Genomic DNA, 26,749 nt, shown 5'->3' on the forward strand with positions numbered 1-26,749 from the left:
CCCTGTGGGGCATTGGGCAGGGTGTAGGGCTCTTTCCCAGCCCCCAGCCCAGCAGCATCCTTGGCCCCACAGTGGCCAGCTCTGCGAGATGCCGCCCCACACCGCTGGCCAGCCTGGCCTCTGTGAGCGAGCTGAATGCCAGAACGGGGCCCCGTGTGTGGAGCGGGGTGCCCGTGCCCTGTGCCAGTGCCTGCCTGGCTTTGGTGGCCCCAAATGTGAGAAGCTGCTGAGCGTCAACTTTGTGGACCGTGACACGTACCTGCAGTTCACTGACCTGCAAGACTGGCCCCGGGCCAATATCACCCTTCAGGTGAGGGCTGGGGGGGCGTGGGGGCATTGAGGGATGGCACTGGGGGTCTGCCCCAGGGATGTGGGCTCCCACCTCTCTCTCTGGCAGGTCTCCACAGCTGAAGGCAATGGCATCCTGCTGTACAATGGTGACAGCGACCACATGGCTGTGGAGCTGTACCAGGGCCATGTGAGGGTCAGCTATGACCCTGGCACCCACCCCAGCTCGGCCATCTACAGGTACCTGGCACCCCTTCTCCACTCACTGGGGACGTCCACCCCCATTGCTTTGGCCTGGGGGCATCCTCGGTGACGCAGCCATCCCTGCCAGTGCTGAGACCATCAATGACGGGCAGTTCCACACCGTGGAGCTGGTGACCTTCGACCAGATGGTGAACCTGTCCATCGACGGTGGCAGCCCCATGACCATGGACAACTCGGGCAAGCACTACACACTGAACAGTGAGGCTCCCCTCTACGTAGGAGGTAGGACAGGGACCAGGTGATGGAGGGCATGGGGGGCATCCGGGTGCGCTGATGGTCCTGCTCTCCTCAGGAATGCCTGTGGATGTCAACTCGGCTGCCTTCCGCCTCTGGCAGCTCCTCAATGGCACCAGCTTCCATGGATGCATCCGCAACCTCTACATCAACAACGAGCTGCAGGACTTCACCAAGACGCGGATGACGCCGGGGGTGGTGCCAGGCTGCGAGCCCTGCCGCAAGCTCTACTGCCTGCACGGCATCTGCCAGCCCTCGGGTGCCCAGGGCCCCGTGTGCCACTGCGAGCCTGGCTGGGACGGGCCCCACTGCGACCAGCCCCGCGGCGGGCCCTGCCAGGGGCACAAGTGAGTGCCCTTACCCCACTGGCTGCCCACCCTGCCCTGTGACTGCTTCCTGGTGCTGTCGTGCCAGTCCCGTGCCATCACAGCGGTGCCGTGTCATGACTGTGCCCTGCCGTGCCACTAGCACTGAGTTGTGTCAGGCTGTTCTGTGCTGGTGCCATGCCAGAGCCACACCTGTGCTGTGCCAGGATGGCTGTCCTGTACCAGGTGGTGCCGTACCAGTCGCAGTACAGCGCTGGTGCAGAGCCACGCCATGCTGGTGGGGTCTGCATGCTGGTGCCACGCCAGCAGGTCCTGACAGCAGTGTATGCCCACAGGTGTGTGCACGGGGTGTGCCTGCCCCTTGATGCCCTCTCCTACAGCTGCCAGTGCCATGAGGGCTACCAGGGCGCGCTCTGCAACCAGCCTGCCGAGCCACCTGACCCCTGCCGTCACCAGCCCTGTGTCCATGGCCACTGCCACCTCACGCCAGGTGGCCAGCCCACCTGCGAGTGCCACGATGGCTACACCGGAGCCCTCTGTGACCAAGGTAGGTGCTGAGGAGGGGGGTGTTCAGAGAAGGCAGCCCCACGCCACTGCAGCAGGCTGACCATTGCTGTCCCACTGTCCCGCAGAGCCGGAGTGCCGCGGGGAGCCGGTGCGGGACTACCACCAGGTGCAGCGGGGCTATGCCATCTGCCAGACGACGCGGCCGGTGGCCTGGGTGGAATGCCGGGGCACCTGCGGTGGCCCTGACGCCGGCTGCTGCACCGGGCTGCGGCTGCGGCGCAGGAAGTACGCCTTTGAATGCAGCAACGGCGCGACCTTTGTGGAGGAGGTGGAGAAGCCCAGCAAGTGTGGCTGCAGCCAGTGCCTGTGAGCAGCCACCGGCCCTGCAGAGCCGGGGGGCTGGCGGGGAGACCCCCCCGAGCCAAGGACCTCACTTTACACTGCGGGCATGGTGCTGCTCTCTGGGTGTTCCGAACTGCAGCTGCATCTGAGGAGCCCAGCAGAGGGTAGAGCTGGTGCATCTAGAAGATTGGGAAGGAAACAGAAAAAAAAATAGAAAGAAAAAAAAAGAAAAAAAACCCCACAAACAAAGCAAATGTGTAGATAGGGAATTTTTTTAAGAACTGCAGCTACACAGATACGTGGATATGGAGTGGGCACCCTGCCCAGCTGCCCTGACCTCTCCCTGTGGCACTCTGCCTCCCTGCCAGTGAAGCCCCACGGCCATGGAGGGCAGTGCCTGCATCCCGGGTGAGTCCCCTCCCTGGCAGCCCTGTCCCTTGCATCAGCCCAGCGATCTGAGGGCTTTTCCAACATGTGTCACAGGAGGAGGGAGGCCTGCCATGGCAGAGCCTTGTGATCTATGGCAAGCCATGGCTTACAGTGGGCTGCGTGGTGTAGCCAGTGTCTTGCAGTCCTGGTGAGCCCAGACCTGGTTTCCTGTCCTCTCCAGCAGCCCTGGTCTCTCTCCCTGCAGGGTGCTGTAGCCCAAAGTACCCAGATAATGTCCCCAGCTCTGTGGCCCCAGCTTGACCCTCTGGTGACACCCCCAGTCTGTGCATACTGGATGGCTCTGCAATGCATGGGCACACTCGGTCATTGTGGTCACATCACTGTGGTCATCAGGGCCACACTGGTGGAACAGGACCAGGGCAGTGCCAGGCACAATGAATGGGGGACAGGCAGCAGTGCACAGATGTCCCTGAGGGTTCCCAGGCCAACTTGCCCTGTGCCATGTGGTCAGCACTGACTGTGCCATTCCTGTGGAGAGGGCCCCACATACCCCTGGCTCAGCCAGGTGGCTCTGCTCAGAGGTGGGAGCTGTGTGAGGGCAGCACAGGAATCCCCTTTTTCCAGGCTCTCTCCTAGGGGTGCAAGCCTGCAGCTGGGCGAAGGTGTCCCCCGTGTCCCACTGCCCCAGGCAGCAGGAGCAGGAGGCTGCTGGGACAGCTGGGATGCAGGTTTGCCATGCCCATCACCAGGCCTCTGTCTTGTGTATGCCAAGTTGAAGAGGCTGGAGATGTCCAAACCTGCAAGCCTGGAACCAACACCACTGCCAGGGCAGGACCCATCAGCTCTTGGACTCAAGTGCCCATACCCAGGATCTCTCCAAAGCCCACAGTGCCAGGGCATGTACTGGGCTGGTGTGGGAGCTGGGGCACACTGGGACCTCCTGCCAGGGTACTGCAGGCACCCAACATCCACAGCAGCATCACCTCTACAACTGTGGGGGCCAAGGATAGTGGGGGCCCAACCTGGGACACTGCACATGGCTGGACAGTGAAACACCACATCACCCTGGTGGACAGACTCATCCCAGAGCTGCAGTCCTAGGTCTCTCCATCTCACTGCTCCAGCACTTTGGTTTCAGGTCTGCACTGCCAGCTGTGCCCGGGCTCCAGGCACCTCCACTGGATACACCCAGCTCTGCAGGTGCTGTCCCCATCCCTGCTCACCACTGGCATCCAGGGCATCTCCACCACCACGGGGATGTGTTTCTGCCACAAATGCTCTCTCCATGGGAACTCCTCTGCCACACAGAGGAGCTGGGATGCGTCTCATTTTGCCTGTGGCCCACCCGGGGCTTGGTTGTGTTGTGTTTCTGTTCTTGCTGTACGCTAACCGCTAAAGTATCTCTTTATACAGAATACTTACAGATTCTAATATATATTTGTATTTCATTTTGTTATAGTATTTTTATATGTTTGGGGTCAACAAATGATGTTTTCTTTTTGTTTACAGATGCTACTGGGCAGGAAAATGACAGTGGCTTTGTTTGGCCCGTGGGGTTTGTGTGTGTCACTATTGAAGACGCTGGTTTGTACTAGGCTGGCGAGGGAGGCGCTGGGCATCCTTCCGCTGGCAGAGGCTGTATTGTTTTAGGAGGTGTTTGGTATTGTCTATGTTGTCTTCCATGTGAACATGACATTTATTCATTCAGAGGCTTGGCCTCTTCTTTCCTGCTGGGGAGAAGGGAGAAGCTGATGCTTGGGAGCTGCTGAGAGTGTGGTGCAGGGACAGCCGGGGTTATCCATGCAATGCCTTGCAAAAGCAGCCATCACTGCCAGGGTCTTGCACGTGGGAAGCTGAAGGGCCAGTGCCTGCTGTGGGGATGGAATGGCTCCAGGCGGAAACGGGCACTTGTGGCTCTCTGGGGAAGGGTAGAGGGGGCCTGGGAAGTAGTCCCCAGGACCACCAAGAGGTTGCACTGTTGGTGCCACAAACACAAATCCGCCACAGCTCAGGCACTGGTTTGGGAGCACTGAAACCCCACACAGGCATTTATATGCCCCCTCCGTAGGAAGGGGGTGGCAGTTGGAGGGTGCAAGGCAGCTGTGCCCTACCTCATGCACTCACTCACCTTCAGTCTTCCCCACTTATCACACCAAACAAACATTGATATCAAAGAAACGTTTAATAAGCGGCAATAAAATACGGACCTTTAGAAAGCTCATAGGGTGAATACTGACAGTGAAGAAGAAAAGAAAACAAGGTGGTGGGAATCCTTGAGGAGTTCAGATCTGAGTCAGGGACCTTTTACCTGGAACAAGAACACAACTTTTTCCATAGGCTAGGATGAAATAAAAGACAGGAGCACAGAGTTCACAAAATGTCAACATTTAGAGAATCGATACATTTTCAAAGTTCAAATGACCCAGCTCTTATAGCTATACATATTGATTTAAAGCAACTTAATATAATTTTATTTTCTTTTTTTTTATATATACACTTTCAAAGGTTTGTCAGGTGAGGTATGTAAACATTATCTAATGGAAACTCCTCTCCACATTTCCAACCGAGAATTCACAGCAGACAGTTCATTTTCCCAACTTGTGGCGCAGTACTTCCCACTCCTACACCAACTGGGAATGCCGTCCCAAGCCACGGCTCTCCCAGGTGCAGTCACCAGCTCCCCCTTCCCACTGCTGGTCTGTACAGTTCACATTGCTTGGGCTCAAACATACAGTACCGGACAGGAGGAATTTCAGCTCAGTGTCTAAAATTCATATAGAAACAAACAGAGAAACAAAACTCTCCCAGGGAAGCAGACACAGATGAAGGAAAAACATTTGCCATCAGGGTGGAGATAATATTCAAATGTTTTACATCCTAAGAAAAAAATTACTGTGTTGTTTCCTTTTTTCCTTTTTTTTTGTTTTTCTTTTTTTACACACCTGTTCCAAGGGTAAAGGAAGTGTGGGACTGGTGAAGGGTCCTGCAGGGCTGGAACCCAGCAGCACCCCTCACTCCATCCTCCAAAGTCAGAGACCCATCATAAAAGCAGATGCTGCTGACACTGCCCCACACAGACAGCTGGACTGGAAGGTCAGAGCCAGCCACACTTCCAGGCAAAAAGGGGTTAACAAAGAAAAAAAACAAATCTAAACCCACTTAAGCAAAAATTACCAAATGACCTCGAACCTCCTAGAAGGAGAATTAAAATTACAGAATGATCAGCAAATGAGCAAATGACCTTCTGGAGCTGGCCCTAGGACTAGCAGCGACAGCGGTGAGCTCCCTTGGGTCACCCGTACCCACAAAGGCAGTGATTCTCTAGTGGGAGTTTGCTACCAGCAACTACCTACCCTACCCTGCTGGTTTTGGGAGTTCCTTGGGGGTGACAGCATCCCCCACTTTCTGCATCCCTGGGGACACTTCCTTGAGTAGCCCCAGGTCCAGAGACCCCCCCAAGCCATGCTGGACTGAGCCCCTGCCGGGAGCAGGGTTATTCCCACCTGGCCCTGAGCCCCGAGAGCCCCTGCCATCACAGCAGACATTATTACTACAAATCTTATTGCTTGCAGTGCCCCCTGTCCTGGGGAACAGCCATCCTGGCCGGCCATGGGAGCTCACAGCCTCCCTGCGGACCGTGGCCATCGACCAGGTCTGACATCATCAAAACGAGATGAAGAGTTAATGCTTCAGCTCTGACAAAAACCCAAACTGAACAGCACCACCACCACCCCACCCCGCCCCATCCCATCCCCCACGCAATCGCCAGCCCTTTGGTTGCGGCACGCTGGGCAATGCAGCCCCACCCACCACACACCAGTCAGAACGAGAACCTGTGGAAAGCCCATGAAATAAATATTTAAAAAACCTATTTACAATATTAGATCTGTGAGCACGAAGTGAGAGAAAAATGCTTTTTCCTGCCTCCAAAAAGCTTAAAAAGTAGGTTAGCATCCTGCTGCCTAGCACAACACTATCTTACATGGCACCTACACATAATATATATTCACATTTCATTTTAAAATTAGGTACTCTTACAAACAGACTTAGAAAACATTGGCTAGCAATACAGCCCGTGGGACCGCCTGGCCTCCAGACCCATGTCACAAATGCTGGCCGGCTGCATCCCAGCTCCTTCGGCTGCCCCAAAGCTGCCAACGTGCCCTGAATCAAAACCGCCAGCTGCCCTCTGCTGCCCTTCGGGAGAAGGTGGAAGTGCTCGTGAGAGAGAGGGCTTGTCTGCGGGGAGGGGAGCAGGGAGGATGGGGACTGTGATTTCTGCTAAGCCTAGGGGTGAGCTTAATACAAACAAGAACTCCTGAGAACATCTTAGAACAGATGGATTCATTTCACAACCACCAAGCTGAAGGATGGGCCAAATGGATGCTACGACACACGGGGGGGAACACACGTGACATGGGGACATCATAGCCTTGTGGTTCGCTCAAAAAACCTACTGCTACAAGAAAATCTCCAGTGGCATTCCCTGTCAAGGAGGAGCCTATCCCCGTCTTGCTCCTGGGCTGTCCAGGCAAACGGCCCAAGGATGCAGACCCAAGTACACCTTGGCTGGGGCTCAGCCCTCTTCCCCCAGCATGACTGCTGATGGTGGAAAGGTGAGAGCCCAACCTGCATGGCCACCCACACCTCCATGATGCCCAAGGCACTACCTTTACCCATGGAAGGCTGGGAATCACAGCTTTCTCAGTCACCTTCAACTGGGAACGCAGCTGTCAGGCTGAAAGTTTATGAGCTGGAGAGAAAAAGTGCCCATCAGCAAATCTTAAAAACAGGGCACCAGTATATCTGATTGCATGTCCATTTCCTGGGAGCTGGCAGAGCTTTTGGAAACATCAGCATTTCCAGAGGTGCCACAAGACCAGCTGGGACACGGGCTGGCCTGCAGCTTTGCTCATCTGCACACCAGCAGAAAGTGGCGTGGGCAGGCAGCCAGCCCGCTCAGTCCAGCCCTGCATGACACCCCCAGCACTGAAGGGTGCAGAGAGCAGGAGGAACAGTTTCATGCTGCTCTCACAGCTCGTGGACCTTGATCAGCAATGCAGCAGAAAGTCTGTCAGAAGCATCAGTGCCGACTGGTCAGATCTTCAGAGAAGTTTGCTGCAGATCTGTCTCCCTGACTTGCTGGCAGGTGACTACAGAAACCCCACTGCACAGAGAGAACACTGGCAAATAGGACCTTGCCAGGGATGAGTAGGTGATGAATATAAATATGTGCACGCCTTGGGTACATATCACACACCCTGTCAGCAGGGAAACCCATTCCAGGGCTGGCCTTGCTTAACACGATCCTAACAGCTACAGGTAGGAGGAGCCATCCTGGGCTCTAACTGCTCTTGCTACAGCACCAACATAAGTTGTTACTCTGAGCTTGGAAAACGCAGCTACTCTCAGTGGTTAATTAAGATGGACGGATTCTGAACATGTGAAGTGTGAAGACCCAGAGCTGCTGATGACAAGAGAGAGAATAAGGTAACCATGCAAATGAGAGGGAGGGGGGTGGCAGCAGAGGGACAGTGAGGACATCTGTGGAGGTGCAGAGCTAAGAGGATGCTGCTCCTCGTTCATGGACCAGGGTGCATGATGGAGACTAGTTTCAATAGGATGAGAAAGTAGCCAGCAAGAAAAGCCAAAGTAACAGAAAGAGATCTGCTTTGTGGATTGTAGCTCTTGAAATCCAGAGCTGAAGAAGCAGAGCAGGGAGCTGGGGGGTAGCCCGGGGAAGAGGAGCGCAATGAGGCTGTGGATCTGAGGATGGCACTGTGGTAGTGCCAGTGGGCAACTCTGCCTGTAGCACATGGAAACACACTCCATGTCCATGTGGAATAAGGTACTAAATCATGTTGCTTATTTTCTTCCATTCATTAAGCTCATCTGCAGCTCCCTGTGCATCCCTTGCTTGATGTAAGAGCCACATTTATTGGTAACAGACTGCTCTGAAGCAGGGGCTGTGCCTCAGCAGCACACGTCACCACTGCCTGTCAGGGACAGTGCCAGGAAGCTCAGTGCTCTGATCCCACCACTGCCTGAGCCAAGCAGTGCACACTGAGCTGGGACAGATGCCCAGAAGCTGCTCCACTCCAGCACCAATGACACCTACTGTCCCCCCAACCTTGCCATGCTTGAGCCAGTCAGTGCTGGTGAAGCCCCAGGGTGCAGGAAGGCATCCAGGACAGTGGAGCAGCAGCATCCCATCTAGAAAGACTCTTTCTACTTGCTTTGTATAGGGTTTTATCCTAATGGGATTCCTGCTCCCAGAAGCACAGAAGACAGGGAGCAGGACAGCTTGCATTTACCATTTACCAGCAGCTAAAAAATGAGAGAAGAGAGACAGAAAGCCTCAAGGAGGTGCATGGTGACTAGTGCAGGTGCTTCAGGAGTGATGGTGAAGGACAGGGAGAGGGGATTTGCTGCAGGGGAATGGCGTGAGCAACAAAGGTAAGAGGTGTGCTCACACATACACCTGGCCCAGAGCAAGGAGAGGAAATCTGGGCCCATGTGGCTGGGCCCCAGCCAGAGGCTGGAGAAGGACCATAAGTAAGGGTGGAGAAGCAAGAGGGAAAGACACCCTGCAAAAGAGGTACAGATCAGTCACTTAACTGCCATCAGTGCCCTCCTGCCTTAGACCTCTCTTGAAATGCTTTAAAATCTCTTCTGATGGAATGTTTGACATATTTAATGCATGCAGTAAAAATTAAAGTAATAGATAACTTCATATTAATCTGTACAGGGACTGACAGGCTAGATTTAATCACTTCCTACCTGTTCAGAGAGTTAACTTACTCTAGCACAATTCAAAGGAAAGGGAAAGGATTTTTTTTTTTAAATCAGCCATTTCACAGTAAAGAGAAAAATGTGCTGCAGCATTGTGAGTGTCAATGCTTGGGAAAGGGAGTACCTCCAAGAGAGCCAGAGGTGCTCTGTGAAGGGAGTGCAAATCAAACACCTGGTTTCATCCTCTGTACTAAAGGCTTACAATGAAAGATTTTAACACAATTATCTGCCTTTCACCTCCCACCCCCAGGCTTTGAGATCTGGGGTTCAATGCCAACCATGAAAAGCAATTCCCTTTGCAGCCAATCCCTTTCCAGCCTCTGCTGCAAGGGCCAGCATCTCTTGAATTCATGGGCTGCACTAGAGCCTTGCTCTCATCAGGGACAAGCAGCTGAGCAAGGTCCAGCAAGGCAGCTGTTAAAGGTCTGGCAGCCTCAGGGTCCACACAGTGCCCTGACAGGCACTGCTGCTTTATGTCTGGAAGGAGACTGGCACTGGCATTCCTGCAAGCGGACTCTGCAGCAATGTGAAAGTGAAGCCGTGGGGATGCAATGGTTGAGCAGGGACCTTTCCCTAGCACAGACCACAGCCCTCCCCAGCTGCTGGTCATCTCTGCCCAGCAGAACCAGCACAGCCACACACTCTATGCACTTCTAACAGGTTTTTCTAAGAAAAGACAGGCACTATGACCCTGTTCTGTGACACAAGCAAGGACAAACCTCCCGCACCTTGCTGGTAAAAGGGTGAAATGCAAATTATGGTAAAAAATTAACACAAGCCAGTCCCTTATCCCAACCTTATTTCAACTGCAAATCCTGGCTTCGGAGAGCACTAGGCAAGGCATGCACAAAAGCACAAGGTGAGGGCCAGAGTTCCCTTCCTGCAGAGCACCAACATCAGGAACTCAAGCCCTTAAGAAGGGAGAGATTCAACCTCCAGTGAAGCACTACAGAAAAGCTTTGCCAACAGAGACCACAGAAATCACCACAAGGACAGGGAATTGGGAGAAGGAAGTCTGTCCAAGAGCAGAGCATGGCAAGACCGGTTCATCCCTGAAGCCAGCAAGAAAAAAAGAGAGATTACAGCCCAGCCCGCCCGGCCGGCAGCAGTGGGTGTGGCAGCCTGGTACCTGGCACCCCCAGGGCATCTCCTCAGCCTGAGCGGGCCCTCCCCACCCACGGGCTGTGCAGCGAGGAGCAGGCAGCCGTCAGCAGTACAACATCAGCAGCTACTTCACATTCTCATGCAGGTAACAGTCTGGGACACCAGCAGCTGCTACCAGCGAACCGACAATGGACAGACTCGCCTTTCTCTCCCTTAGTGATGCGAAATGGTTTTTGTTTTGCTTTAAATGCCACTAAGAAGACAGACAGAAGGAGGACTCTGAAAGAAAGGGAAATGTTTGTGTGCACCCAAAGGCTGACAAAAGCTACTTCATGTGCACGAAGGTGGTTTTCTTTCTGCTACAGTACAAGTGCTTGTGCCTCAAGTATAAAACGCAAGCCTCCAAATCACACAGACGAGCTTCTTATTTTATTTTTAAAGTGATAAATAAGGCACTGTACTTTTAACAAAAACTGCCTGGTTCTAAGTTTAAAAGAACCCAAGGAACGTTCAAACTACAGAAACTTCCTTCTGAACAGCAGAGCCAGACAGACCAACCTCTTCTCTGTCCAAGACACATCTGCTGATGCCTAAAATCATGGGCGTTTATCCTTTAACTGCGGATTTTTAAAGGCTTGCTACAGCTTATAAAAGCAGCTTTAGTTAATGCATGGTAAAGGGTTACTATTATACATCAGTTTTGTACATGGCTACCGTTTCTTTGCTATTTCGGGTCCAGTCGCGAGCGTTTGCTGTGCGAACAGTCCACTTTTGCCCTTAGCTTCCTCTTGCCCTGAGACACACTGCTCTCCTGCATTTTCTTCATGGACCTTGTCAAGGTTTTCCCACTGCTGTGCTTCTTGTTGGCCATCTTCTGTGACCGTGTGGAGGACTCCCCCAGCGGCTTCTGTTTTGGGGCCTTGGACAGCTCCTCGTGACTGGGAGGGAGCACGGCCCGTCTGCTCGTGTTCTCCTTGCCCTTCCGCATGGGGAGCCGCATCTTCTCCAGCTGCTTTTTCGGGACTCTCTTCTCTTTCAAAGACATTTTTCTGGCCAGTTTATTGCTCCTCTCCATGGCAGTCTGCTTTCGGGTGGCGGGAGATTTCACACTGCCCTCTGAATGCTTTATTTTACTAGCCTTCTTGGCAGGCAGCTTGTCCTTGGTGGAAGAGCTGGATCGCTCCTGGGTGCTCCCGCTCTCCTTCAGCATCTTCTTCTTCTTGCTGAGCTGGAGGTCAGCTTTGGGCAAGGGATCCTCTTGGGACCTGCTCTTCCCCTTCCGTCCCTTCCCCGTTCCATCCACTGAGGGAGATTTAGCAGGAAAGGCAGCTGCTTTGATCTGCAAGGCCAGCTTTGGAGACATCAGGGGGTTGATGCACACACTTTTCCCGCTCTGCTTGCTCTCCAGGGACAGCTGGTCCCCTGGGCCATCACTCCGCTTCTCTGCCTTCACCACGCGCTGCTGGGCTCGCAGCTTGCCCCGAAGATTGGAGTACTTGCGCAGGATCCTGGTGCTGGCCTGCGTGGGCAAGCTGAGGGCAGGCGGGATGGTTTTGTCCTCACTCAGCTCCTTGGTGCTGGCATCAGTGGGAGACGTCTGGCTGGGAGTGGTGGCTTCTTCAACCTCTGCTTTATCCGCATTCTCACGAATTTTGGCCCAAAGCTTTTGGTTCTTCAGGTTATTCCGAGCCGGGGTAGTGGCGGCAAACTTCTTGAGATGTTTCTTCAAACGTTCAGCTTGTAGTGAGCTGGGGTAGAGACTAGAGGAAGAATATTTCTGCATGGGGACTTTCATGGGGGGAATCTCCCCCGGGAGACGGGTGTTGAGTTTCTTCACAATCACTAGAGACCTGGTTTCAGTTGTCTCCAGAAACCACTGGCATATGTCAGACAGCTTAAAGGCCTTCATAAACAGCATCTGCACAGGAGAAAGCTTTTGCACTTCCAGTGAGCCTCTGCTTTTCCGTGTTCTTTTCTTGCTTTTCCAAATCTCTTTCAGTTTGTCGGCTTTGTTCTTTACCTTGGGGGTTGGCTGGACCTCCTTCTCCAGCTGAATCCAGCCCTTCTGGATTTTCATATACTGAGTGTTGAACTCAGCAATGAGCTCCTGGTTTTCCTCTTCAGCACACCACTCCATGAACTTTGGTTTGCTGTCAGCCATGTCTATGTCCTCCAGTGTTGGGCAGTCATCATTCCCTGAACTGTGTTCATCCCTCAGTTTGGGGATTGCTTGCATAGACTCCTTCCCTGGTGTGTTCTTTTTTGCACTGTCTACAGGTGCGGGTGCATGTCGTAAGTTATAAAACTGCAGAGCAACATTTTTGTGCTTTGCAGTTTTTGCTGGAAGATGCTTGCTTCCACCTCTGCTGCTGGGACACGGAGGCAAATTGGTCACCAGCTCATAGTTCACTGGCTTGCCCAGATCCCTGACACTGTCAGAGCTCTCCTTGTCCTTTGCACTGGCATTGACTGGTTTCACATCCACTTGCTCAGCATCATTTGCAGGAACAGTATTCCCTGGAGGGAGGGTAATGTTTTTCTTCTCAGAATCAGCCTGGATGCTGATTTCCAGCATCTCACCCTGTTGACTTTGGCTGCTGTTAGCAGAGGAGTCATCTTTAGAGGAATTTTCTCCCTCTGCAGCAGTCTCTTTTGCTAAGATGCTTTTATAGGTTTGTCTGGTAGTGACACCATTCTCCTTGCCTGGCTGCTGCTCAGTGATGCTTTCTGGAGCCTGGCCAGTGCCTGGCTCTTCACTGGTTTTGTGCAGCACATTGGGGAAGCAGTCATTGGGGAAGTGCATGGATGCTGCCTCATCTAGCTGCACTTCTCTCTTGAACCGCTTAGCACCAGGGCTCTTGGAGAGTTTGATCTGAAGGCAAGTAAGCTGCCCAGAGCTGGAAGAACCAGAGTCCTCAGCACTGCCCTCAGCAGGTGATGGGGATCGTTGGCTTCGGAGACATCGGTCCGATGCCACCAGTGCTCTCCTGCTTTTCTTTCGCTTCTTGTCTAGACTGTCTTTGGAAGAGACAGAGTCTGAACTGTTTGGGTCAGGTGGCATTTCCCCTTCAGTGGGCTCTTTTTCACCTGCTGTGCTGTTATTCTGCATTGCTTCCACTTCCAAGGTTTTGGAGACAGGTGTGCTGACAACCACACCATCCTTTTGCTCAAGAGGGCTGTCAGCCACCATGACCGATGATTTGGATTCTGGTTTAGCATCGATGCTTTTGTTCACATCCCCACACTGTAAAGTGGCAGGGGGCTCCAGGGGGCTCTTCCCATCCATGGTGGCAGGGGGCTCATCAGGAGCCTGCGAGCCTGGAGAGCATGTGGAGGGCTCTGCCAGACACTGCCCACAGAGCTCAGCATCCCCTGAGCCTGGAAGCTGGGCAGGATCCCTGGCACCATCACAGGGCAGAGGTGTTGTGTCTGTAGCAGCAGAGGGCTGTGAGGGGGACTTTGGCTCTGGACTGGCAGGGGGGTCCGGAATAGTTTGTATGTCAGAGCCTGAACAACCTTCCTCCTCACCGTGTGCTTTTGAGACTGAAAAGGCAGCAATATCAGCAGCCTGTCTGCTGCTGCTGCCATCCCCAGAGGAGCTCAGGCTACTGCCAGCCTCCCAGGTGACAGTGCCTCCCACTGTGGCACTGAGGGGAGGTGACTCCCCTCCTTCAGCAGGAGGGGAGCCAGGTGGCGGAGAGCTGACCAAGCTGTCCTCTTTCTGGGGGCTGGGTGGAGCAGAGAGGGAGAAGAACGGCATGGCCACAGCAGCTTCCCTTGATCGTAGTGCTCGTGTATCCCGGAGCTGCATGGAGCCCAGCTCAGCTCTCTCTTTCGTTTCTCGGCCGGTTGGTGCCACTTTAGCCAGGAGCCTCAGGGAAACCCTTTTCTCACCCTCCCGTCCTGCCCCTGCAGACCCCTCCACCGAGAGCACCAGGGGTGGCTTTGCACTTACGAGGGTCTCTGTCCGCAGCGCCGGGCTGCTCGCCCTCTCCTCGGCCCGGGAGCTCTTCACCAGCGTGCGGACGGTGGGGAGCTCGCAGCACTCCCCGTTGAAGTAATAGCCCCGCGTGCTCTTCCTGGCCGTCCTGCGGGACGACACCAGGCGCTGCGCCTCGAAATGGCACTCGGTGATGGGCTGGCTGATGTACACCACGTCACACTGGTTGTCATAGTCATTGACCCTCAGCCCCGATGCCTTCTTGCTCTTCCGAGAAGACCTGAGGGAGGCTGCCTTGGCACGGGGGTGCCCACCGGGGGGGCGGTGGGCGGCTGGCATGGCGCCAGTGGGCAGCCAGCCCTCTTTGGACTTGTCGAGCATGCCCTTGTCGGCTGGGTGCAGCTGGCAGCCTGCCTTGCCCTTGGCCACGGCATGCAGGTGGTTTTCTTGCTTTGGTCTCACATCTTGTTCTTTTGCATCTAAGTCCTGGTGCAAAGAGGCTTTTGAGCTGCATTGCAAAGTGTTCTCTTTGTCAGCTCTGCGAGGAGGGGTCACCGCAAAGCCAGGATCCCAGGACTCCTCTGGGAGAGCCCTGAAAGAGCTCTTTTGGGACCCCAGACAGCTGTCTAAGCTGTCCTCGCTGCCATTCACATTTGCCACTTTGACTGAGATATAACCTTCCATGAGAGTCTTACCTGCTAGCTGCTCTTTATTATCCTCACACTTCCTGACAGCGGCTTCTTGTTCGTGTCCAGCAGCTTGCTGCCCTTCCAGGCTCTTTGCAGCATGATGGAAATTCAAAGAGGAAGAGTTCAACGTGCTGAGGTATCCTTGGGTGGGGCTATCCTTTGGACTAGCAGAGCGAAGCCTGGTGATGGGGAGCTCGCAGAAGTCCCTCCTCAAAGCAGGACTGGAGTTCTCTGCTCTGTCCAGAGACTTCAGTTCCACTGACTGCTTCGGGGCTTGTCCCGTAACATGCAGGGGGCCGTCAGCCCCTGACTGTCCTGGGTCCAATGTAGAAGGGAGCTTTGAGTCAGTACAAGTAGCACCCTTATCCTGATTTTCAGTGCTTTGCTGGCTACAACCAGAGCCACAAGTAGAGGCCTCCATGCTCTCAGATTCAGATAACTGCTGGCCGTCAGAGTCTGGCTGTACTTCAGTGTATATGTCGTTTAGCACGCGAATGAACTGCTTCTGGTGATGTGTACACAGTCTGACCATAAATTTTTCCAGTGGAGACTTCGGCTGATTGTTAGAGTCTATTGCTATTGTCTCTGCTGGATCCTCACTAGAGAGACAAAGAGAGAAGCAGTCAGTAATGTGTCCTAGGGAATATTAGTTTATGCTGCAAAAGCAGAATAACCCTTCTCCTCCCAGTCAGGCACATCCCTTGCCTGACCTCCAGGTGAGATCAAGCATCTTGTTTTCCTGGGGCTGGCAGGTGTTCCTCCAGCCCCAGCATGCACACTTACATGTGCACACTGCTGGCAGGACACAGACTGCACTTTTGTTTGTCTGCCACTGCCAGAGCACTCATAATTACACTTCTGCCTAGGACATCCCAGTGTGTAGGCACCATGCCACATACTCAAAGCAAACCTAAAAAGAATCAGGCTTAGTATCTGCACAGCACCTGGTGTGGAAGGCCCAGCATTTCTAGGATGGCTGCATACCTCCGCTCCCTCACTCTGCACTGCCAAGCTGGGTGGGAGCAGAGCAGCATCACAGCTGGGCATCCGGATGCCAGGAATCTTCAGCTACTTTAAGTTTTAAAATCCTGCTTACAACTCAGTAGCAGAAGATGGTTCTGGGGCTAAACTGAGCAGATCTGAGCCTCTTCTGTCGTCAGCACAGAAATTCTGGTGAGCTCCCAGCCTGCAGGACATGCAGGCAGCAATGCACCCTGTGTGGTGTCGTGCCATTGGCACTGACCTTTGATTAGCTGCCATTTAATAAAGTGTTGCTGCAGCTGATGGGCTGTCAGCACACACACTGGTTGTGCAGAAAGGTGGGCTTCTACAGCACAGGGTCACTGTCACTAGCTAGTGCTCAAACCCAGGCCATTATCAGTTACCTGCTTGGCAGAGGCAATTAATTAGGACTTACTGGTGGAGAGGTTAGGGGATAATTACCCAGTGTTTGCATGAAAGCATCATGAGTTCCATGCCAGGTGCTGTTATTGAGACCGTATCTGTTCCCAACGGCAGCACAGGCAACTCCCACCCAGTCCTGACCACGCCAAGAGGGCCCCACGTCTTGGCACCCACACTGCCTGACATGGGATCCCTACCAGTAACGTAGGGTTGCTTTGCAGCAGCACTTGTACTTTGCACCTCCTGGCCTTGTACTGGAGGAGTGAAAGTCCTTTCTCCCCCTGCAGCCTTTCTCTGCCTGCCCCCCCCACCAGCATCAGGCACCGACCTCACTCACTCAGCTGGGTCAAGGGGGGCAATGCTTATCGAAGAGTTCAGGGCCAGGGTAGAGAAAAGCAGCTTCATCTGGAGTGGGTTTTCCCTCTCCATGCTGCCAGGCACAGGGCTCAACAGGTGGATGAGGTGGAAGAGCTCCAGTTTGAAGGAGCCATCAGCAGAGAAATGGAGAAGGGAAAGCCAGTGGCCAGAGCCAGCCATTCTCAGTGGCATCAGGCACACCAGAGCCTGCGCTGGGCAGCCCTCACCTGCTCCTTACCTGCTGCTGGCTGGCTGCTTTCTTTGAACTGACATGCACCAGGGAGGCACCTCCAGTGCCCTGATTCCCTGGGCTGGTGGGCAGGGAGAGACACCTGGGGCCACTTCAGGCTCAGGGCTGACCAAGTCTCCTCTCTGCCCAGAAATGCCAGGCTGCAGCCAAGCCTGCCCTGAGCAGCTCTACCCACCCCTTTGCTTTCCAGTCTGCCCAGGCATAACGTGTTTTACACGTAATGAGGCTTTGCCTCCCAAGCCCAGCCTTTCCTTAAAGGCTTCTTAGGCAGGGTTTTCCTGAAATCACCCGGAAAGGCTGAGCCAGCCCGGCTTGTCGAATGTGTCCCAACACCTCCAGAACACACTCCCAGGGTTAGCAATAAACAACGTACCTGGAGACTGCTTTACTACATCCAGGTGAGAAAAACGCCCTCCAGCAAGAGGTCCTACCTGGCGCTGCGATGGCTTTCAATTTGGAACGCCTGGGATTAGTTTAAATAAAAATACCCAGGTACAACCTGGCCCCTCTCCAGAGCCCTGCATGGGAAGGGTTATGTCAGCGAGGATCTCTTACACGGCCCAGCTCCTCCCCTCGCTCTGCTGAATAACAAAAGGGGATAAAAAAACCTTTCAACCCCCTGGGCTTGGAGCAGGGGGCTTTTTGAAGAGGCAGAGCTCAGCGTAATCTTTTTTCCACCTTTGCAAAGAGGGCGGTGACTCCTCTCACCTACTCACAGACCCAGCTCTGAAGAGAAGCAGCCATCTTCCCCAGGGAAGACTGAATTTCTATCGACAGCAGCAAAGGTGGGGCCCTGCCCTGGCCCCCCCACTGCCATGCTGCCTGGGCTGCTGTGGGAAGGGGTTATGGTGGCAAAACAGTCATCTCACTCCTTGCTGCGGCACCCTCGGGTGCTGCACTCCACAGCTGTGAAGGAAGAATCCATGGCACAGGCAAAGTGACTGCCCAGGTGGGTGGCAAGAAAGGAATGGAAAGGCTGGGTGACCCCTGGTGAGGACGAGGCTGCAAACCTGGGTGCAGAGCCCCTGGTCTGGGAGAAGGGACAAAATGGCTGGACACTGTCGTTTCCTGCCTTGCAGCCGTGAAACTGAGCACAGCCAGCTGCAGGTCATGCCTGCTTTGCAGAGGTAGTGGGACTGAAAAGGCTCATGTCCTGCTTGTATGGCAGAGGGGACCTTGGCTCCCTGATCCTGAAGCTTCCAGCAGCATTTCTGCCTTGCCTTTCACCCAGTTTCTTCCTCTGAAGTGTGATGTGACTGAGGCCTTCGTGCTCACTGTCACCTTATTTGCCCTACTGTACTCCAAGGAGACAATCAGAGGTACACAGAGCTTGTCAAGCTATAAATTTTTAAAAACAGAGATAAACATTTTTCCTGCTTGATAAAGGAAATAAACCCATTCAGTTTGGATGCCCTTTCTACTTCAAAGACCCATCTTGCACTCAGTGACACAGTTCACCTGGCACATTGTGTTCAGGGTCCTCTGGTGTCACGCCACTTCAGCTCAAAGAAAGGCTGCAACTCCTCACCTTGAGCTCATCTGCTCCTTCTCCAGTCCATCCCTGCTTGGCTACTGCAGGCAGCATCACCATTCTGGGTGTCTAAGGATAACCGTGGGGCAGAGCTTTCACTGCGGTAAGCCACCTGCAGTGAAAAGGCTCTGAGGGTGGCTAGGTCCCAACTCTGTCCTTCCTCTCCCTGTGCCCCCAAGGGTGCTGAGCTGCAGCCTGTGCCTCACCATCCCCAGATCTCCCAGACACACAGAGTTCTGTGCTCCCTGGGGCCTGCTAATCTGTGTGCCTTGGTACCTAGCCAGCATTTCCCACTATTCCTGTCCTGGCTAGTGTTCTGGCTATCACTAATAGGTAAAACATGCCCATGGGCATTGTCTTTCGAGGCAGCTGATGGATGCAGGACTGCCCACATGCTCCCTACTTAAGGCAGTTTTGGAGAAGAGCTTGTTTCTGGCTCACATGTAAGAGTAGACTTACACCAAGTGCCCATATTTTCAAGCAGAGTTGCTTATGGACAGTACAAACTGTTGCAGAGAAACTAATTTTTTAATGTGGCTTATCAGAATAGAGGAGAGGTGAGCTGACTGCAGAGCTGAAGTATCTTTCCAGGGAAAGGTGCTGGGTGCAAACATGTTCCTCAGCCTGGCAAAAGCACAACAGGAGCTGAAGACTCACTGGTAAACACAGAGGATGGGAATTAGGAACATGGTTTTGAACAGGAGGAAAAATTACTCTCAGGAGGCAGCCAGTCCTGCCTCTGAAGAGACAGGCAGGCATAGTCCTGCCTTTCAGGAGATACAGGCCAGCCCCACAGAAGCTGCTGCACTGGAAAGACCAGCGAGGGAGCCCAGGGCTGCCCATCCCACCTACATCCTTCTCCTTGGTGCCTGTACTCACCCCTTCCCACAGGGCTCTCCTAGGATTGGGTGTGCATGAGGAATGAGCCATCTCTCTCAAGGGCTGGAAAAGCCACAAGCCAAAAGGAGATTCACAACCAGTGAGAGACAATCTGGGGACCCTCTATGCCTCTAGCCAAGCTGTAGGTGCAGTCATAAACCTGTGTGGGGTCTGCAGAAGGATTGACTGCAATGGGAGAGACGGCCCACCTGTCAGTGAGCTTTCCTGCAGAGCCTGGGACATGGCAGATCTGCCCTTTCTGCCCACCAGCCTTGAATGCTGCCTTCACAGGACTGCAGCTGCAGGATCTCCTCTGTTCCTGTGCCCCAACACCCTCCTTCCAGCCCCACCACACACACTACCCTGGGACAGCAGCACACAACCCCAGTGTCCCAAGTGAATTTTATCACCAGAGCCCCTCACTGCCTCCCAGTCCTTCTTGATTTCCCAGGGCAGCCCTGCTCTCTTCCCCTTGCCTGCCTGCCACAGAAGGTGTCAGAGGCATCAAGGGGCAGGAGCTGTCAGAGGCACAAGCGGAGCTGTTGCTACGCAACCCCGGTGGTGCAGCAATTAATGCTGGGGAAACGTGCTGCGCTCTGAAGCTATTTGCATAGCTGCGTGCTGCAATACATTTGTTTGCATTGTGCCTCCACTGTTTAGTGGAGTTTAAAGTCAACCCTCCCCCAGCTCTTGCTGGAGGGGACCTGGGGCTTCCAACAAAGGCCACGCGGTTGGGGATGAAGGGGCTGGGGGAAGGCAGAGGTTTGTCAGTCCCTAACACCTATAGGCTGCACAGATAGAGGATTTACAGCATGGAGAGGAAGGGCCAAGTTATCTGTGTTTCTCCCTACACAGCCTGAGGAGCTTTTCCCAGCTCCTGCAGTGCCCCCAGCCCACTGGTGGGGTTGTCATATCTCTTCCTTCCTGTTGTACGAGGGTAACGCTGCGCTTGCTCTGCTTGTGAATGCCATAAAAAAAGTTTTAGGGGCAGCCCAGCCTGCCTCTGGTTCTATAGTGTATTTGGGCAGGGAGCAAGAGGGGAAGAAAGAAAAGGAGAAAGAAATCAGCTGGTTCATACCAACCGACCTGGGAAGCCAGTCTCTGAAAACCTGTCAATAGCCAACTGCAATCTTCTGGCTTGCCTACCCCAAGTTTTTCACTATTAAACTTGAAGCCTGTACCCTTTTTAGGTTTCCTTTTTTAGCCCTTGAACAATGGTTTGATTGATTATAAGTTTACAGGTATGTTTTGTACCTCAGAGGCACAAGAAGCAGCAGCAGAACAAAAGTTCAAGGCTAAGTGTTTCTGTTCCTTTCAGACCACTCTAAGCACCAGGATTATAGTTCTGTAAAAGAAACAAAACATAGCTATAAACTTATAAAATCCAATTCAGTATTTTTACAGGGATGACCTTTCCCCTCCCTCTCCTGCTGCCAGGCAGCTGACTCTGTGCCAGTTGGCAGAGGTGCCTTGCACCACCCAAAACCAGAGGTACCACTTGAGTACCCCACCAAGTTGAAGGGTTTCTTGGAAACCTGACTAAAAGCAGAGATTTGAGAAACATGCATGACTAAGAAGAAAGACTAACTGGTGAGCAGTGCCCTCCATCAGCTGAACTCAAAGCACTGGCCAGGCCCACTGTGAGCCCAAGCTCTGAGGCAGCGTCTCACTGCCCTTGGGTGGCACCTCCAGCCCTGCTGTTTTCAACCACTTAATTTATTTTTCAGGGTGAGTGGAAATGCCTTTTTTAAGGGTTGCAAAGGAAGAACAGCCTCTTAAAGGGGACCTGCTCACTGCTGGCAGTCAGGTGAGCTGACCCCAGCCCCAGGGGCGCATGCCAAGCGTGCGCTTGGAAGGGGCTGTGCTGTGGCTTCCCAAGGACAGGCTTGCTTTGCCTGTGCTGGAGGGCTGCATGCAGGGATCTTACCCAGCAGAAGGGGGAAATGGGTTCTCTGCCAGTCCCAGTTCAGCTTGTTGGAATGGCCATGCAAAAGCAAACCTGCTGGGAAAGGCGTGGGACCATCTGACTGTGCTCAAACCCATCTCCACTCATAGCTGCAGCACAGAGCTCGTGCCTTGAGAGGTGCAGGATGTGCTTCCTTCTGCTGGCAGAATGGATGTCCCCTTGAAGGGGATGGGCAAATCAGCCATGGGCACGAACAGTGTAAGCCACTGAAGCAAGATTTTCTGGAGCTCATCTTTCAAAGCCCCAATTAAAAGGCTGACACTGGATGCACCAGTTTAAATGCCTGTATTTCAATCCTCAGAAATATGCCTGGCACCTCACACTCCCCACACAGATGAATGAGTCCCTTCACACCTCTGTGGGTGCTACAGTAATTCTCCCTCACTGCACTGAAAAAAAATAGAAAAGCAGCATGCAAAGAGCTGTGGCTCCACATAACAGCTAGGAAGGAGAAAAAGCACTCTCCTCTAAATTAAAAGCTGAAGTTGTGCAAAGCACAGCCAAAATAACTATGGAAATATTGCTGCCAGGTTCTCAAGGCCCCAGAATTTACTCCGTCCTTGGTGACGCACTTGGGGATGGACTGAGCTTGTATTTAACTGAAAAGCAGGAAGAAACAAGTTATGGGTGGGTTTTGTTTGGCTGGGTTTTTTTGTCAGCTGCATGTATTCATCGACATATCCAGGTTGTACAATCAGCCAAGTGACTGGACAAATAACAGACATCGATTATAGATTCACACTTTTAACCCTTCAGAGTAGTGTCTTTTACTTGTTTATTTATTTTTAAACTAGTTTAACATTAAAAATCACTTCTCCCCACCTGTAACCAAATAGAAACCAAACAAACGAAAGCTGGTTTTACATTAAAAGAAACTAATAGCAGCCTCAAATAACTTTTGCATTTTTATATTCCTGTCATAACTTCTTGACTCCCATCTTTCCCAAAACCCAACTGTATTCTATAGTAGTTTATCATCACTCTAATATTTCTAATATAATATTTAATGACTAATTAAAAATTTTACCACTGAGCTATTGCTTTAAAACCAAGGGAAATTTATCATGTTGGAAATACTATTCTACACACTAACTTTCAAACCCTTTCCAGAATTGTCCTTGCTAATTTTTCTAATTATCAAGATCATTTGGGATCTTCCCTTTAAGGAAAAAAAATTACCATGACTGTTTCTTTCTGAGGCAGTACTCAGAATCTTTGCTGAGCTAGGTGCTCCAAAAGGATAGATAGCACCAGAAGACCAGAATAGATAGAAAAACAGACAGCACCAAAAGACAGATAACAAAAGCATGCAGGGCAAAAAAAAAAAGTTCTTACAATGATTTTCACGGCTTTGCACGTTTTATAAAAAGCAGCACTCAGTTAAGAGAAGGGGGAATGAATCACAGGGACTGTGGAGTAGGGAGGGATGCCCTGAGTATCTTTAACCATCCCAGGAAGATATACTGGCTCTGGACCTGAGGTGACACAGGTGTATGGCCTCTCCCCTGCTCTGTGTCCATCGCTGTCAGTTCCTGTCTGTCCTGCAGCACGCTGGGGACAAATCTCTCTCTCCCCAAACTTCAGACATGCACACACAGGTCTGCTGGAGTCACTGCAACTGCAGAGGTTCAACAATTGGCAAACTCCCACTGAAGGTACACTTATCTGCAGTCAATGAGGGCTTGCGACAAGGATAGGCTGTGCTGTGAGAAATTCCACCTTCTCCTCCTAACTTGAACGTACACTGAAAGATGGAAGAAAACTCAAATGCATTGGACACCCTCCCCTAAGACTTTCCTGGTCCCAGTTCCAATAGACACATTGCCATGCACAGCTACTGCCTACTTCTAGAAGTCTTCAAGGATTTCCAATTCTGCAATTATCCAGGTTGGGGTATTTTGCCAACGTGGATATGAAAAGCCAAATGCAGGAGCTTGGTAGAGCACTCGCTAGAGCTAACCACACTCAGCACACCCCAGTCACCAAAGCTTGGGAGGGGCCAGTGGAGACATCTGGAGAGGAGAGGGTATCCTGGGTGTAATTAACAGATGTTGGGGGATATGACCCCATTTCAGATAACCTGGAGGTTCAGATAATTGGGCCTCAGATAATCAAGGCCACATTGTTAATAGAAACAGTATCACAACTCCTAAGGGCAGCATTCCCCACGTGCCAACGCCACCCCTGCTTGCAGGGGAATGCCTGGTGAAATGTGAATTAGCAGTTTGATACATGTCCCTACTCTCTGTCAGCTGCTGGGCTGAGCAGCAAAGCCTGTTTCTGATGCACCACTTTGGCTGGCTGCTTGGGAAATAGGTTAAGGCAGAGATGTGGATTGCAGCCCTGAATGCCTGGGGACAAGGCTGTCTCAGAGCTGACGGGCTAGGTAAGCTCTATTTTGAAAGTGGGTTAATTTAGCTGCCATTCAACTACCATTAAATGATGTAGGTTAATTTTATAGTCAGATAACTATTAAGAAACCAAAACATAAGGCAGGAAATGTCTCTGTGCATACCAGTGAGGAGAGATTTCCTCTGCGCTAATGCATACCCCTCCCCTTCAGCTCAAACCTCTCATCCTTCCATTTCTGCACATCCCTCACATCGCCTTTTTTTTAACCCTTGTCATTACACACTCTTGTCCTTCCTCCCTCTTTTAAGAGAGTCTATTCTTCTCAAAAATTCACCTTGATATCCTGGCCCACAATTATTTTTCTCCCTTGTTTATATTGTCACACATTGCAATGCTAGAGGAAGACTGACAAATCCAAACCACATCTGACCCTGGCAGATGTCCACTAAGAAAGGTTCCATCTTCCCCCACACAGGCAGTATTTGTGCAGCTACGTGGTAAATTGAGGTAGGGAACTACACCTTGCTTAGTAAGTAACATTCCATCACTACTAATACACCCAGTTTACTTTAGGGGTATTTTCCATATTTAAAGCCTCCTCAGCTGGCATTTTACCCTTTGTAAATGGACGCTGCAGTTGAAATGTACTTTATCTCTGTGCGATTTTCCTTAACACAGCATAATGATTGGTATTGTTTGTTTCTTTATACTGGTGATAAAACCCATCTATTGGTGGTTTGTCATAAAAGGAAAAATAAAATAAAATAAAATAATCAACAACAGCTTATGCCAGCAAAGGAACAGATCCTGTGGAAAAAGCAGAGGTGACTCATCACTCCTCACACACAGCAAGGAAGAAGCAAGCATCAGAGCCCTGCAGATCCTCCCGAGATGCCTCCACAGATTGCCTCTCTCTGACTTCTGTGCTTTCCTGGTCCCTCCAGCAGGAAAATGAGTCCCTAACTTTTGTAGAGAAAGCCAAAGCGATGATGACCCATTAGTACATGCTGCCCATCAATCAATCGCAGATCTCCTCTACTGCAGACATTTTTATCATATTAACAGTAAGTGCACTATGCAAACCCTGAGAGCTCACAGAAATGAACTCACTCTTAACCACACAGCTGTAATGAGACAACAATGCTCATGGGACACTGGCATTTGCACTGTACTTTTCATGACCAGAGAAACACAGAATGGGACAATACCCAGAAATCGCACCTAAACCACCTCTGAAAAATCTTCCTCAAAGCAACTCAGATGTTCAGATAGTGACACCAGAGCCCAAACAATGCACATTGTGAGAATTCTGACCCACAAAAGGCTGACTGCCAAATTCCCTGTTGTCCTGCTGAGGCCTTGCTACTCTGATAAATCTTGCAATGGAAGTCCTTTCTTTGCTCATGAGACACAAAAGAACAGATGAAAACGCCAAATCAATCTGCTCTTTGCCAGCACTAAGGCACTACCTTTGTCACTTTGATTTTAAGCTTTGTAATTATGATTCTATTACAATATTACATTATATAACTATTATTCCAAAATCAATAATACAATTGAGTGCAGAGCAGATATCTTTTAAATCCTGAGTTATGTTATTTTTCCTTTTATTAATTAGAAATCCAGTCTACACTCAAAGAAAAGACACCAACATAAGGACAGGTATATGCAAGGTGGCTAGAACTAAAGAGCAGATGAGTGGTCACCTTTACCATACACACTTGTGTCTGTCAGAGAAAGACCAATAGAGGGCCTGAAACAGGAGCAAAAATCTACTTGCTTTTGAGCATGAGCAGCAAAGCTCACTGAATTCCAGCTTGACAGACCTCTAGTGAGCAGTAAGGTCAGGCAGCTGCCACCACGGCCCGACCAGAACTTAGTTATTAACAACCACACTTCAGGTACCAAGTAAGCTTGTTTAGCTTTTGCACCTTGAGCTGATGTTTGATGGATAGAAACAAGAAAAAAATTTGTACTTCTGTACAAACAGAGTGTATTTGCTATGGTAGCTTCTTATGCAAAACCAGAATCCTACTGGCTCTTTTTTTACAGTCTCCTTTCAAAATCAAATAGTTTGTTTTAAACACTTGATTAAACCTCACATGCAGCTAGTGCTTTAAAGACCTGAAAGAAATTTGAGGAGGATACCATGTGTGACCACAGTGCACCTGAAAGCATGAAAAAACTATAATACCACCTTCACTTGAAAGGGGAACGTGGTGGAACTAGTGGATCCTCCAAGCAACCACCTCAGGCTTATATTACAGCAAGGGACCCAGCACAAATATTGGCTGTGTGTATGAAAAACCACTTTACACGTGCAGGGAAGCTGTTGGGCTTCTCCTAGCGTCAGGTGTTCCCAGAGTAACTCAACAATTAGTGTCAGGGCCTTCCTCTAAAGCTCAGGGAGAAGAAAGGCTCAGCTGTAAGAAAGGAAAACCATAAAAGCCCTTTTCAAAGTTAGAAATGTAATTCCAAATGAGTAAAGCAAGCCCCACACTTTAATAGCTGGGCAGGAGGGATCTGGGACATGAGACAATGGGATCTTGGTGCACATCAGCAAAAAAAAAATTCCAAACCTGAGCAGGTGTAACCTATTTAGCACTGTAATTTTTACAGGCAGTTTGCTGATAATCCTGTACAGACAAACCACTCCTCCTGTCAGCACACGGCTGGCTGATCTGCACCTGGAGCAGGAGCCCAGCAAAGGCAGGCAAGCAAGCTGTGACCAAGCCAGCCCTGGAAACCACAGCCAGGGAGACAAGGCAGGAGCCACAGAGCAACAGATCCACTGCAGGCTTGGGTACAGGCAAGAGCTGAAGCCTCTGCCCCATCCCCCGTGGTGTTAATGTGAGGGCTGCGTGGGTTATGGTCCAGGACTCCGGTCAGCTCCTTCAGGAGATGCAGCTGTATTTTCATACAGGCAACTTTTGTATGTTCAGGCAGCAGTGCTTGTACTTCTGTGCTCTGAAGTATACCTTAAGCACTTCTAATTTTAGTTGAGCTTTTAAACAATTCCTGGAAATCTGAGCTGTAGCCATCTCATATGAAAATCTGCCTTTTAGTTAAGTGTGCTGGGAACAGACTCCTGCAGAGCTGTGAGACACCTGCAGAGGAGGAGGCAGCAAGAGAAG

The 26,749-nt window shown here is 51.6% G+C and overlaps 2 protein-coding genes across 5 annotated transcripts in view; one reads left to right on the forward strand and one right to left on the reverse strand.

Moving 5' to 3' along the window:
- SLIT1 (slit guidance ligand 1) overlaps nt 1-4,060 on the forward strand; it is a 60,664-nt gene extending 56,604 nt beyond the window's left edge. The window contains exons 32-38 of one of the 2 annotated variants that reach the window (XR_004980447.1): nt 73-310; nt 398-528; nt 620-774; nt 845-1,133; nt 1,448-1,659; nt 1,745-2,369; nt 3,861-4,060. Coding sequence is in view for 1 of the 2 variants with exons in the window: in XM_036385636.1 (XP_036241529.1) it covers nt 73-310; nt 398-528; nt 620-774; nt 845-1,133; nt 1,448-1,659; nt 1,745-1,989 (1,270 nt within the window). In the remaining variant the exon portion in view is untranslated. Of the gene's footprint in view, nt 1-72; nt 311-397; nt 529-619; nt 775-844; nt 1,134-1,447; nt 1,660-1,744 lie in introns of both variants that reach the window. The other variant, XM_036385636.1, reaches the window with a different exon arrangement.
- Nucleotides 4,061-4,514: 454 nt separating this feature from the next.
- Nucleotides 4,515-26,749, reverse strand: part of LCOR (ligand dependent nuclear receptor corepressor) — a 90,088-nt gene continuing 67,853 nt past the window's right edge. For all 3 annotated transcript variants that reach the window (XM_036385631.1, XM_036385632.2, XM_036385633.1), the window contains exon 7: nt 4,515-15,475. In XM_036385631.1, the coding sequence (XP_036241524.1) occupies nt 10,972-15,475 (4,504 nt within the window). In that variant the 3' untranslated portion in view covers nt 4,515-10,971. The remainder of the gene's footprint in view (nt 15,476-26,749) is intronic.

Source organism: Molothrus ater, chromosome 8, assembly GCF_012460135.2.
Source record: "Molothrus ater isolate BHLD 08-10-18 breed brown headed cowbird chromosome 8, BPBGC_Mater_1.1, whole genome shotgun sequence".
Classification (NCBI taxonomy): Eukaryota; Metazoa; Chordata; class Aves; order Passeriformes; family Icteridae; genus Molothrus; species Molothrus ater.